This window comes from Kogia breviceps, chromosome 6, assembly GCF_026419965.1.
Source record: "Kogia breviceps isolate mKogBre1 chromosome 6, mKogBre1 haplotype 1, whole genome shotgun sequence".
Taxonomy (NCBI): Eukaryota; Metazoa; Chordata; class Mammalia; order Artiodactyla; family Physeteridae; genus Kogia; species Kogia breviceps.
The window spans coordinates 111517661-111532704 of NC_081315.1; the positions used below are offsets into that span (position 1 = coordinate 111517661).

General features: G+C 46.1%; 1 protein-coding gene across 3 annotated transcripts in view; it reads left to right on the forward strand.

The window, feature by feature from the left end:
* Positions 1-14606, forward strand: part of STK32B (serine/threonine kinase 32B) — a 338968-nt gene extending 324362 nt beyond the window's left edge. Inside the window, exon 12 of one of the 3 annotated variants that reach the window (XM_059066571.2) lies at positions 12525-14606. In XM_059066571.2, the coding sequence (XP_058922554.1) occupies positions 12525-12663 (139 nt within the window). In that variant the 3' untranslated portion in view covers positions 12664-14606. The remainder of the gene's footprint in view (positions 1-12524) is intronic. The other 2 variants (XM_067036963.1, XM_067036964.1) reach the window with 2 other exon arrangements.
* The last annotated feature ends 438 nt before the right edge of the window (positions 14607-15044 follow it).

Here is a 15044-nt window from a genome sequence, read left to right on the forward strand (position 1 = left end):
AAAGATCCGAGCAGGGGTGATTTTTCCCAAAGGTCTTTTCAATAGCATTTGACAGTTTTGCAGGATAAGAAGCCCCTGGTGCGAAAGGAGTTTGAGGAACTGAATTTTCTATCTGCTTAACGAAATAAAAACATTTAAAAGCACATTTAAGCTACCTTTGGAGCCCTTGAAAACATTACGTTTTAAAAATCGAACACTGTACATGTTATGTTTAATAATATTATTAACAGTAACTGTACATGATTTTATGGTTTTAGATCCTGTTCCTTAAATCCAGGGCTTCTCAACCTCAGCTCTGTTGACACTTGATGACTATTGACATCAATTCTTTGATGTGGGGACAGTCCTGTGCATTGTAGTATGTTTAGCAGAATCTGTGACCTTTATTCATTAGATATCAGTAGCACCTCCATAGCTGTGACACCAAAAATGACCCCGGGCATTGCCACTTGTTCCCTGGCAAGCAGATCACCCCCAATGGAGAACCATTGGTCTAATCCTTACTCATCACATTTTCCTGAGGTACTTATTATTATTATTATTATTATTATTATTATTATTATTATTATTCCCAAGCTCTTGCAGTTCTTAATTGGAGGATGAAGGACTTGAACTCTCGTCTTCCATCCACTGGATTCTGGGCTCTTTCGAAAACTCAAGTTTCATGAAAACTCGAAATCAAGAAATCACACGGGAATCAGGGCCTTCTGTCCTTTTCACTCGGTTCTCCATCAAAGGAAATTTCAGCCAGGTGAAAAAGGGTGACTGATCTTGACATATCAATCCCAACCAATAAAAGATAGGAGCCTTGGTTTTCAGTCAGCCAAGGGAGACACGCAGACCCTGACAGATCGCCCTGAGTGTATACAACCCCGTTGCCCGAGCAGTAAGGCACATGCTCTTACTGGTCTGCTCAGACTTAACTCACTTAAAGACCCATCTTTACTTTCCCTTCAATCGGTTTTCTCTAGTAAAAAAGAGGTACCCTAATTTTTTATGTGAATATTTATAGGCCTTATGTGAAATGAGGCTATGTGTAAATTTGAAAATTATAAATAGGACCTAATGTTCTGTTTTAGAATAAATGATGGTGGTGGTGGTGGTGGTGACATTCCCACCAACAGTGCAAGAGGGCTCCCTTTTCTCCACACCCTCGCCAGCATTCGTTGTTTGTAGATTTTTTAATGATGTCCATTCTGACTGGTGTGAGATGATATCTCATTGTAGTTTTGATTTGCATTTCTCTAATGATTAATGATGTTGAGCTCTGAGCACGTTTAAGTTAGGAAAATCTAAGCTATGATGTTCGGTAGGTTAGGTATGTTAAATGCATTTTTGACTTTTAGGATATTTTCGACTTACAAGGGGTTTTTTTGGGATGTGTATATATATGTGTGTGTTTGTATATGTATATATATATATGTATATGTATGTGTGTGTGTGTGTGTGTGTGTGTGTGTGTGTGTATATATATATATATATATATAAAACACATACCTAAGTCCCGTGGCTTAACCTACACAAATCGTGGCTCTAGGAGTCTAGAGAGGCAGATACCAGCATAAATGGTGAATTCTCTGAGACTACCATGGCTACAAGGAATGAAAACAAAAAGAAAACAGCTTCAGTGAAATGGAAACTTACTGCAGGACTCATGTAGCCACAGGAAGTGCTGGAATGCAATGTGATCCCAAAGTAACTGGGACGGGGACCAGGAACCTTGCCTGAACTCACTCCTTCCTTCTTCCGGTGATTTGTTTTTCTCTGCACATCAAAGTCATTTTCTTTTACTGTAAACCAGTTCTTTCTACACACTGAGCTCCAGAGTCTCCCAGCTCTGCCACCAAATTCAAGAAAGTAAATAAAACAGGGAGTTGAGGAAAGACAAGAAGGAGAATGCTTTCCTGATCTCAAATTCGAGTACCCCAGGGAATGACTCTGATTGGTCAGGTGCTAGTCCCTGGACCAATCAGATCTGGCCATTGGAGAACTCTTATTGGTGCTGATTGGGTCATGTGTCTGCCCTTAGGCCAATCAATAGCTGTGAGAGGGAGGTAAGGTTTATAAATTCACTAGAAAGGCAAAATGATGATGGTCCACTCCACTTGGAAAGTAAGGACGATAGCATAGGGTAAATAGAGCCCAGGAGAGGAAAGAATAGGGAGTGACAGATGTTGAGGTCTGGGGAAGGTTAATAAAGAAATGGCAGGTGGTCCCTCTTGGCTTTCTGTCTGACCTCCTCCCTTCCTCTGGGCAGGTAGAATGTGGTAACTGTACATGGATGGGGCGAGGGAATAGGGGACAGGGAGGGCTGGCTGCCCAGGCATGGAAGTACCGGCCCCAAAGTGGACACCAATTCAGGTCCCTTGGCCGTCAAAGAGTTCATTTCAATCTGTAGCCCCAGGGTTTTCCCATGGTTACTCTCTGGCCCAGAATTGGACTGAGGCCACTATTCACCAACAGACCAGTGTCTGAATCTCCAGAACCCCTCTCTGAACCTAAAGAGGCACAAACTCCCAATCTTGGCGGCTTACAACAGCAGAGGTCTGTTTCCTGTTCATGGCAGGTTAGCTGGGGGGTGCTGCTGCCGTGTCACCATCCCCACCATTCCAGGACGCAGACTGAAGGAGCATCTCTGGAACACGGCCGTGAGAGTGACAGAGGGAAAGAGACTTCGGGAGGGCCTTGCATCGGCAATGCTCCAGCCTGATGGTAGCATTTCTACTCACGCTCACGGGCCAGAACTGGTCACGTGGCCGCACCCAGCCCCAGAGGAGCCAGGGGGTGCAATCCTGCTGCGTGCCCAGAGAGGGGCAAATCAGAATGTTTGGTGAACACCCTTAGTGGCTACCTGTCCATCAGGCCCCCAGCGCACAGAAGTGAGGACCCAGCAAGTCTCATCCTTAAGCCAGCTCAGATGTAAAAGGTCAGCCCCGCCTCTAAATCTAGAGAGAAATCTACTAGTGCCAGTGTATAGGGAGGAGCACTTAGCTAGGAAGATGAGAAGAGCCAGATCCTCCATTTGAGCCGGGGCTCCCCTCTGAAAAGCTGTGTGACCTACCACCAGTTCCTCATCCCCTCTCATCCTTTTCTCACCCTCAGAATGGATGCTGTTAATTCTTATCTGGAAGGGTGGGTGTGGGTATTAAATGAGGAGGTGCTGAGTGAGGATGAACTCATCAAATCTCAACGCCTATCACTCAGAAACCAGGGCTGCCATCCCTTCCATTTTCCCAGAGCTCATCCATTTGCAAAGGGGTATATAGAGAGGGTGCTCAGTAAGATAATCCCCTACAATTTGCTATATCACACCCATGGCATAGCTGACGCCATCCTAAGACTCCCTCAAATAGCTTTTGCTTCAGGCGAAGCCGATAAAATAGACAGAACTGTAATGCTTCTGGCCAAAGGCTGTTACTGAATTTGTGAGATAAGTATTGCATACAAGGTGGTCTTCCCAATAAGTGATGAGGTTTGAAAGTGGAACAGCCAGTTATACTGAGTTTTTACTTAAGGAAGAGACACCTCATGGGAGAATAGCAACATGTTATATCAGTCAGAGTTGCAGAGGAAACACTCCAAGGATAATTTATTTTCAAAGGACACTTTACAAAGGTGTGGCTGTAAAGGCATCATAGAAGCTTGTGCAGTGAACTGGGGCTTCGGAGAAGGCAAGGTGTTCCCACCCGGTGGGTGACAGAGATGAGGAGAGGGAGGTCATCCAGGGAGAAGGCTACCTTGATTGGAGCAGCGACCTTCCAATGTTCCCAGCAGCCCCAGGTGACAGTGCAGGAAAGGAGCTGGGGACCTGATGCCCAAACTCGACTGCCCTTGCTCCTGATTTCTGCCAGGGCTCCCCATGGGCCAAGCCCAGCTGGAAGCCCAAAGAGCTTGGGAGCTTTTGATACAATTCCTACAAGTAGGACTCCCAAGCTGGAGAGCGGGCGGAGAGTGGGGCAGGGTGGACCTGGGGGACGATGGAAGATGGATGATGGAGGTCCAGGGGGCTTCTAAGAATTGAAGGAGCGTCCCATGAGAGAGAAATTAGAATCAGCTGAATAATTCCGGAAGGCGCAACAAAGGCCAATGGGGAGGAGCTCTCAGGCAGCAGATTTCTCAGTTGAAATTCTATATGAAGGAAAAGCTTCTAAGGATTTAAGCAGTTCCCGCATGAAATGGGCTATCTTGGGAGGTGGGCAGTGTGGGGTTTGGGTTAAGACTGGCTGGCTCTCTGCTAGGGACGCTAGAGGCGGGATTCTTGCAGTGTACAAACAATTCGACCAGGTGACTGTTTGCTCTCTTCTCTTCAGTATCCACCCCCTGTCCCCAAACAGACAACCATTCTTCAATTTGGAGTGTTCCCTTTCAGAACTTTCTGGTAACTTCGACTCTGCTTTTTATTAACCGTAGAGAAGCAGTATACATAACAGCTAAAAGCACAGCCTCTGGAATCAGACTGCCTGGTTTTGAATCCTGATCCATGCTAGCTTTGTGACCTTGGGCCTCACTACTGCCTCAGTTTCCTCATCTGTAAAATGGGGTATTAAAACCTACTCCATATGAAGGATTGTTGTAAAGACCAGTGAGTTAACAGACGTTAAGCACTTAACAGCCCCCCTACAACACCAGTCAGCACTGCCCAAGTGTTTGCTAGTAATATCAATTATGCACAAAATTATCAGACCAACACAGTACTGTATCAATTAAGTGCCATGTCAAACATCATTTTGCCTTAATTCTTTAACGAACTCTTAACGCATACACACAAAATAACAACCTATCTCAACTCCCTTGGCCACAAGAGAAAAAGCTCCATGCCTGTTGACTCATGCAAATTGTTGTCCACGAGGGCTGTGAGCTCGCCAGTTCTAATGGTCATCCAATTTTTGTCCAGCTAAGACATCCTTTTAATCCATTTAATCGGGACTGGCATCCTTCCCCGCCTCGGTGTGTTGAGACAGAGCCTGCCAACATGTGCAGACAGGCTGCTGATGAGTGGTGGAAACCTGGCTGGGCATTTATTCCTGCATTCACCCGCCCAGACTTCCAACACACATTGACTGTGCACCCGCCCCAGGCTGGTCGCTGTGCCGGCTGCTGTGCAGCCACAGATGGCATGCGGTGTCCCTCGCCCAGAGGAGGGGAGACCAGTAACCAGGCTGGACACCCAGTTCCAGTTGCCAGTTCCATGCCCAGCCTTCCCTGGTTTACAGGCCCCTCTGGACCCCCACCGTGACTTGTAGGGCTGGATTCCCTCCCCATGAGCCTATTTTCCTGTTTCACCCATTTCTGGATCCTGACTCTCAGCCACTCTGTGTGTACCCCCTTCCAGTACCCTCCTCTTCTCCAGGTCTTCAGCCTTGATCCCCCAGAACGAGGCCTGCAGAACCATCTGTGGGGGCCTCCTTGCTGGGAGACATTCATCAGAACTGTGGCAGGAAGTTAAGCTTTACATACTGATCCTCAATTTCTCCATCTGTGAAATGGGGGTATCCCCACACTGCAAATCATCATCATAAAAATCGCTGCCCTTTATAAAGTGCCTGTTATAGGGCAGATGGATACTATGCATTAGTGCATCTTCTCCTTTAAAGAGGTGGTGCTGTGGCCATGTTACAGGTAAGGAAAGAGGGGCTTCAGGAAGCTGGGCAAGTTCCCCCAGGCCCCTCAGCCAGTCATAGCAAAGGTGGGATCCTGATCGAATTCTGTATGGCTCCAAATCCTGCCTTCTCCCTCCATGCCCCACTGCCACTCCACGATTCCACACAGTTCAGGAGACTTATAACCAGTGAAATGACATGAATAGGCGTGACAGCACTTGAAATGTTTCCCATTTTTAAAGCACACAGCGCAAAGGAAAGCTGGTCATCACCCTGGAACAGGAGGCCAGGCCGCACCTAGGGTTTGATGCTGCAGATCAATGTTGGTATGAAACTGATTCCATCCTCATGGTGTGAAATAGCTTGATTTGAAATTAGTTTGATTGGTAACTATTTTATTTTAGTGTCATGTGGTGCTTTGCCTTTGAAAAATGCCTCCAGCCCAAATTATTACAAATTTTAATGTGTTCTGTTCTTGTTAATCAAGGGTCTCCATCACAGAGCACTTCCTTCTGGAATCTAACGCTTGAGTTTGGGACGTTGAGAGCATTCACATCCATCACTCAGAATTCTGGTCACAAAGCTGACAATTAATTTGATAAAGTGGCTGAGAAAATTAAATGTTCCTGCCATCGTGGAGATAACTAGCCAATTTGCATCGGTAGACTTGGGCTTTGTCTAGTAAGATATGTAAAATCCTTTTTCGTTTCCTCCTGAATTATAGATAACTAGGCTCTGGGCTAGTCATGGAAGTGAGCTCTCGGGGCCAACCATATGGTTTCATATCATTGTCTTGGTCCGTGGGTTCCTATTTGAGCAAACTGAGACTTTCTAATTCCTTCAGAGTGTGGAAAAATCATTCCATGCTACCTTCCTTCCAGATCCAGATTGAAAGGCATAAGAGTCAGTGGAAAGGGCAGGGGTCTTGGAGACAGACAGCCCTGGGTTTGAATCTAGCCTCCCGAAGTGACATGGCTAGTAAGTGGCAGACCCAGGGATAGAACCGGACAGCCTGGCTCCAAACCCAGGCCTTGAATGCCAAGCCATACTGCTGCCTTCCAGCAAAGACTTCATCCCAGTGAATGTTCACTGTTTGCTCTCTGTCCTGCTCCCCAGCCCCTTCAGCTGTGAGCCTGGAACATAGAACCTGGCACACAGATAGTGCTGGTAAAAAGGATGCGTGGAAGGATAGGGGAGTGACTGGGTGGGTGGGCATTGAGCAGATGGGTGGGTGGCAGTGATGAATGGAAATATGGGAGTAGAGGGATGATTGAATGGGCAGAAGGGTGGTGGATGGATGGATAGATGGGTGGATGGATACTAGACGAATAGGTGATGTGAGGTAGCTGTGTGGGTGGATGGGTAAATAGGGGGTCTATGGGGGGAATCAATGGATGGGTGGATAGATGGGTTGGATGGATACTAGATGAATAGGTGATGTGAGGTAGCTGTGTGGGTGGATGGGTAAATAGGGGGTCTATGGGGGGAATCAATGGATGGGTGGATAGATGGGTTGGATGGATACTAGATGAATAGGTGATGTGAGGTAGCTGTGTGGGTGGATGGGTAAATAGGGCGTCTATGGGGGGAATCAATGGATGGGTGGATAGTGAATAGATGAAATGGACGGTAAGTGGATACTTAGATGGGTGATGAGTAGAGGGGTAGATGGAGAGATGTATTGATGGATGGATGGATAATGAATGGTTGAGGTAAATAGATAGGTGTCTGTGTAGAGGTACATGGGTGGGTAGGTGAATAAGTAAGTGAGTAAGGGGAGGTCAGTTAGGTGAGTAGGGGTGGACAGGTTGGGGGGTGGAACAGATAGACATATGGGTGGATGATGGTTAGATGGATGGGGTAGATGAATAGGCAGATGGGAAGCCAATGAATGAATATATGGATAGGGGGATAGAAAGTGAATGGGTGGGTGGATGGTGGCTGAATGCTAAATGGTTGGTAGTAGGTGGGAATGCAGATGTAGTGGGAAGAATGCAGGCTTTGGAGCCTCCCCAAACTAGATTCGAATCCAGTTGTGTAAGCCCGTGGATGGATGGATGGATGTCTAGAGAGGGGTGCATCCTTCTGGATTCTGCCTTCTCGTCTCACACGGCACCTGGTGGTAAGTTGCAAGGGGCATGACTCACACCTCATTTAGACACTGCTCTAGGCCTCCAGTACCCATGGTCATAGTATTCTTATGAATACTTATGACCCTCCATAGAGGAGGGGAGACTTGAAACAGCTGGTTCTACTTTTTAAAAAAAATATTTTATTTATTTATTTATTTATTTTGGCTGTGTTGGGTCTTCATTGCTATGCGCAGGCTTTCTCTAGTTGCGGTGAGCAGGGGCCACTCTTCATTGTGGTGCGCGGGCTTCTCTTGTTGCGGAGCACGGGCTCTAGGCGCGCTGGCTTCAGTAGTTGTGGAGCATGGGCTTAGTTGCTCCACGGCATGTGGGATCTTCCCGGACTAGAGTTTGAACCCGTGTCCCCTGCACTAGCAGGTGGATTCTTAACCGCTGTGCCACCAGGGAAGCCCCTGGTTCTACTCTTTAAAATAGCTCTGTTCCCATATCTCTTCCCTCTTGCGTCACCCTCCCTCCCACCCTCCCTATCCCACCCCTCTAGGTGGTCACAAAGCACAGAGGTGAACTCCCTGTGCTATTCGGCAGCTTCCCACTAGCTATCTAATTTACATTTGGTAGTGTGTATATGTCCCTGCTACTCTCTCACTTCGTCACAGCTTACCCTTCCCCCTCCCCATATCCTCAAGTCCATGCTCTAGTAGGTCTGTGTTTTATTCTCGTCCTACCACTAATCTCTTCATGACATTTTTTTTTTCTTAGATTCCATATATATGTGTTAGCATACGGTATTTGTTTTTCTCCTTCGGACTTACTTCACTCTGTATGACAGACTCCAGGTTTATCCACCTCATTACAAATAACTCAGTTTCATTTCTTTTTATGGCTGAGTAATATTCCATTGTATATATGTGCCACATCTTCTTTATCCATTCATCTGTTGATGGACACTTAGGTTGCTTCCATGTCCTGGCTATCGTAAATAGAGCTGCAATGAACATTTTGGTACATGACTCTTTTTGAATTATGGTTTTCTCGGGGTATATGCCTAGTAGTGGGATTGCTGGGTCGTATGGTAGTTCTATTTGTAGTTTTTTAAGGAACCTCCATAGTGTTCTCCATAGTGGCTGTATCAATTTACATTCCCACCAGCAGTGCAAGAGTGTTCCCTTTTCTCCACACCCTCTCCAGCATTTTTTGTTTCTAGAGTTTTTGATGATGGCCAATCTGACCAGTGTGAGATGATATCTCATTGTAGTTTTGATTTGCGTTTCTCTAATGATTAATGATGTTGAGCATTCTTTCATGTGTTTGTTGGCAATCTGTATATCTTCTTTGGAGAAATGTCTGTTTAGTTCTTCTGCCCATTTTTAGATTGGGTTGTTTGTTTTTTTGTTATTGAGCTGCCTGAGTTGCTTATAAATTTTGGATATTAATCCTTTGTCAGTTGCTTCATTTGCAAATATTTTCTCCCATTCTGAGGGTTGTTTTGGAAGTTCTAACCACAGCAATCAGAGAAAAAAAAGAAATAAAAGGAATCCAAGTAGGAAAAGAAGAAGTAAAGCTGTCACTGTTTGCAGATGACATGATACTATACATAGAGAATACTAAGGATGCTACCGGAAAACTACTAGAGCTAATCAATGAATTTGGTAAAGTAGCAGGATACAAAATTAATGCACAGAAATCTCTGGCATTCTTATACACTAATGATGAAAAATCTGGTTTTACTTTCTGTGACTTACCTCACTGGTGTCCCTTCATTTCAAATCTCCTCCCTCCCTCCCTCCAGCTTCACACATTCCAAACCAATCCTTAAAGCCCAACTCAAAGGCTGCCTCCTGCAGGAAGCCTTCCCTGATCTACACAAGATTTCAGAATCCATCTCTCCCTCATCAGGGCTCTCTCATCCCTATGCTCCACTCTTTATTATACAGTCTTCAAAGCTTTATTTTGTGTTATAATCAGGGAGGTTCAGAAATTTAGAGATAGTAATGCTGTCTATGCTATGTTTAGGCATTTAAAAGAAAATCTTAATGGCATTCATCTTTATCTTGCAATATACCCAGAGAATAGTGGGGCTTCACAGATTGTGAACCAAACAGCAATGTCCTACTTTGGAAGTAAAAGCATTTCCCTTTCACTCTCATAGATTTCTTAGTCATTTGAGTTTTCCCTAGTTCCGACCTGATTTTCTCTCCAGAGGTGCCTGAGAGAGTCTCTGAATGTAGGAGAGGGAATAAAGGGCCAGGGGAGCAAGAGGAAGTCTGACCACCTCCCTTCCTCATCCTAGGCTCTCCCCTCCCTGCTCACTTTGGCCTCTAGATCCAGCTCTGTCCTCTGGGCCCTGAGCCCTCCTCCACTAGGATGATGTATTTTATCCTGACTACCTTTCCCAATTGTCCTACCGGAGGGCTGAAAGCCTCAGAGGCAGAGGGACTGGGCATCTGGTCCTAGTCCCTGCAAGTAGACAAAGGACAGGAGGCAGTAGCTCCAAGTTCACTGTCTTATAAACTACTTTGTTGCTGCTGGTATTTCACATTGCCTGAAGGACTTGCTCAAATACTGGCATGGTTCCAAACACTAGGCATCTCTGCCAAACACACACACACACAGAAGGCATCCCTATCACACACACACACACACGTAAACACACGGCATCCCCACCATACACACACACACACACACACACACACACACACAACTGTGATCCATCCGAGGCCATGGGCTGTGTTGTATTCATCCGAGGATCATCTACAGTGCCCTGCACATGACAAGTACATACAGATGTTCGTTGGGTGAAACAACTCTTTCATTTAAATCAGGCAGTAGGTCTGCACTCTGTTTGACAGAACATACTAACGTAAAAGGTACATTTCAGCTGAAACCTGTGTCTTTCAGAACAAGGTAGAACTGTAGTTATATTATTTCCAGCCCTGTACTAGATATTTCACACACATTCTCTCTGGTTCCCCTTAGCCACCTGCCAAGAGAGTGACATAGTCCCCAGTGACAGGAAAACTGGCGCTCAGAAGATATGCAGCTTTGACCCTTTGATCCAAGTGGCTGATGCTGAGAGCCAGCGTTTGAGCTGAGTTCTTCCCTGTTCTCAGACTTCTCGCTGCCTCCTTAAATGTCTTGGTTTCATTTTTTGCCTGCACGGTCCACATGGAGTGACAGCTGTGGGGTAGTTCAGGAACCTCAAATTGAAGATCAGAAAGAGAGGTGTGGTGACGTCTTCAATCATGTGGAAGGTGACCAGGTGACCAGCTGTTAGGAAATGCAGTGTCCACAATCCTGCTTCCTCAATTGAAATTGGTGTAGCCATTATGGAAAACAGTATGGAGGTTCCTTAAAAACCTAAAAATGGAGTTGCCATGTGATACAGCAATCCCGCTCCTGGGCATATATCTGGAGAAAACTCTAATTCGAAAAGATACACGCACCCCAATGTTTACTGAAGCACTATTAACAATAGCCAAGACGTGGAAGCAACCTAAATATCCATCAACAGATGAATGGATAAAGAAGATGTGGCACATATATACAATGGGATATTATTACTCGGCCATAAAAAAGAATGAAATAGGGCTTCCCTGGTGGCGCAGTGGTTGAGAGTCCACCTGCCGATGCAGGGGACACGGGTTCGTGCCCCGGTCCGGGAGGATCCCACATGCCGCGGAGCGGCTGGGCCCGTGAGCCATGGCCGCTGAGCCTGCGCGTCCGGAGCCTGTGCTCCGCAACGGGAGAGGCTGCAATAGTGAGAGGCCCGCGTACGGCAAGAAAAAAAAAAAAAAAAGAATGAAATAATACCATTTGCAGCAACATGGAGGAACCTAGAGATTATCCTACTTAGTGAAGTAAGTCAGACAGAGAAAGACAAATACCATATGATATCACTTATATGCGAAATCTAAAATATGATACAAATGAACTAATTTATAAAACAGAGACAGACCCACAGACATAGAAAACAAATTTATGGTTACCAAAGGGTGAAGGGAGGGAAGAGGAATAAACTAGGAGTTTGGGATTAGCAGCTATAAACTATTATAAATAAAATAAACAACAAGGTCCTCCTGTATAGCACAGGGAACTATATTCCATATCCTGTAATGAACCATAATGGAAAAGAATATGAAAAGAGTAGATAGATAGTTAGATAGAGATATAGAGAGATATATAGCTGAGTCACTGCTGTACACCTGAAACTAATACAACATTGTAAGTCAACTATACTTCGAGAAAAAATGTTAAAAAACATTGTGCTCCCTTAACACAGTTTGTCATGGGGTAGTTTGTAAGTCTAGGTGCTCATCTGTTCAGATATTTCTTTGTGGGACAATTTGATGAGTGTCCATCTTCCCCATCAGGTGATAAGCTCGATGAGGACGGAGAACCTGACTGCTTTGCTCGCCAGGGTTTCCTCTGCTCCCTGGCATGGTGACTGGTCCGTCGATGGGCATTCGCTACATATACGTACGCGAATAATGCGTGGGGCACGCCCCTTTACCTGCTGTGTGAACTTAGGCAAGTTATGTACATGATCTCCTGCGGACTTCACAAGGAGCCGTGATGTAGGTATTTACTATCTCCATTTTACAGATAGAAAAACCGAGGTTCTGGGTGTTGAGTGACTCATCAGATCCACACCTGAGCTGGGCGTGGATCCCAGCCTGCCAGGCTCCGGACACAGCATTCTGGCCCCCTCAGGGGTTGTGCTTCCCCAGGCCTGGGCGACATGAAGGCTCCTCGGTCGCCCTGCTTCCCCAGCCGCGTCCCTGGACATCCCCCGCTCCACATCACTAACCTGGGTCTCTGCTGTGCTTGTCTGCAGGCTGAGGAAGCAGCAGGGGCAGAGCGGCCAGCTCTTGGACACAGAAGGCCGAGCCGGGAGCCAGGCTCAGGGCAAGCTCCAGGACGGACGGAACAACAACATTCTGACCCACGCCTGCTCCCGTGGCTGCAGCATCTAAGCCACCACCTGCGGCTTCCAGCGGGACTGCACGCACCTCTGCCCTGCCCACCAAAAGCCCCTCTCTGTGCCACGATGGTCCCTGTCTCGCCTCTAATAACATCGGATGCAGAGAAGGAACCCTGGGCTCGGAGCTCGGGAGCCTGGGTTCTGGTCCCAGCTGCCCGGCTGATACCTACCTGCTTGACTGTGGACAAGCCTTGCCCTTTCTGTGCCTCAGTTTTCCACGTCTGCCAAAGGGGTTAAACAGCTCTCTGCCCCACCTCTAATGACAAGGTTATTCAAAGAATCCAATTGGGTAGCAGACATGCAAAACCTTTATAAAGTTGTTTACACGGGCAAAATAAAACCTTAATATTTGAAGTACACTCCCCTCCCCCAAAGCAATTAGACCAACACAACTTTGCAATTCGGTCCATCCTGGCTCTTAAGACAGTACTTTTGAAAATGCAGCCCTCAAACATCTGATGTGTTAGCCCAGCCTATGGAAACACCATTCCCCAACCCTGGAGCTAAGCCGGAAGTGTCTTCTTTTGCCTTCTCTGTCAGGCCAGTCTTTCTGACCTTCTAAGATGGCTCTCCACCATCTCCACCTTTAATTTCAGTAGGTCTCCACTTCCCCCCCCCACCCCTGGTGCTGGGATGGCCCATAGATGCCCATTCAGAAGGTCAAGTCACTGACCATCAGTCTCTCCTATAGAGTGTCAGCAGAGTTCCTCCCAAAATCCAGTCCCGTCCAAGTTTTCTTTCCTGAAAAGGGGTTATGTCATCTCATTGGCATTGTCTTAAAGAGGGTCTCCAACTGCCATGAAGGAGGCTGCTCCACACGGATAAATTAGGAAGTGCAGGTGGTTAGAAAGTTTAGGAGGATGGTGGGCTCACACAAACAGCAAACTACTTTTATGATCTGTTCAGGGAGCACTTTGTCTTTGAAGTGGGAGATGCTGTAGCATAGCCGATAAAGCTTGGACTTGGAATCAGGACTGTGTCCAGAATCCAGCCCTGCTGTTTACTAACCAGAAGACCTCCGGCAAATCGGTAATCCCTTGAGTGTCAGTTTCCTCAGTTTTAAAAGGATTGAGTGTCAGTTTCCTCAGTTTTAAAAGGAGGATAATAAAACTAACCCTCGGGGGTGAAAAAAAGATCCTGTGTGTGATACATCCAGCACATTACTCTGTGAATGGTAGCAGTTTTTGGTCTCCATCAGCAGCAGCAGCATTTGAAGAAACTTTCCTGTTTCATTCATTTGGCAGGTCAGTTTTCTGTAGAAACAAGCCTGGTGTTTAAGATTCTTTGAACTTTTCATTCTGGAGTCTCTGGTATCTGTACGTTCCTCTGAAAGTTCAATTGTGTTGTTATTTTTCATCCAACTTTCACTTTTTACATCATAAATCAATCCTTGGGACGGTCAATGCCATCTCTTAGATTTCTTAAGAGACATTTTAACGTATTATGTGGTTTTCTATTTTTATTTGAAAAAAGAAATGGTTATTGTTTTCCTCCTTCAAACCCAGGCTGTTTCTAGATGGTGTTGCCCACGTGTCCACTTGTCTTGCACCCTTTTCATTCTTTGATTCCCGTTGGCACCATCCTGTCCCCTCCAGGAAATAACGGGGCTGCTTCTCTCTTCACTGTGACCCTGGCAGCACTTAGGGCCCCTCACTGGGCTGAGTTCATGAATTAGGGGCAGGAGTTGGAAGTAGCCCAAGATGCTGGACTTCCTGGCTCTGTTCAAGTTAGCCTTGTTCCTTGTTCAGAATAAACTATTTCTTGGCCATTCCTTCTTACAACTTTGTTCTTATTCAGGGTTGGGTTGGATGGGCAATGTCACCTCAAAGACAACTTTAATGAGGAACATAGAGACTGGGGGCAGGGAGGTGGGGAGGACATCAAGTCAGTGATGTGTTTACTTTACCCACAGAGTAAAACCAAACTTGGCAATTCAAGGCTCAGTCAACTTGATCACAATTCATGTTATCATCATCACCATCATCGTTGTCGTCCTTTCATTATTTTTAAAAATACAGAAGATTCTCCACCTAAAGAAAAATACTCTTAAAATCTCCCCAAATTACTGCTCAAACCTTTATATAGCAAACACATGGGTGCAAATGAACAGGAACTGCTCTATTGTACAGATTCCTTAACTTGCCGCCTCCCTGCTTTTGCCCACCCTGCCTTCCCTACCCAGGATGCCTTTCAACTCCCATCTCTACGTGTTAAAATACTTGCCTCTCAAGGGCCAGTTCCACCATTCCCATGATGCCTTCTGGGTCTCATGGCAACCCTAACCCAAGCCAGGTGTAATCTCCCCCCCACACCCTCCCACGCATCTTGTGTGACTTTCTCGCTGCTCTGATTGCTGCCAACTGCACAACAGGG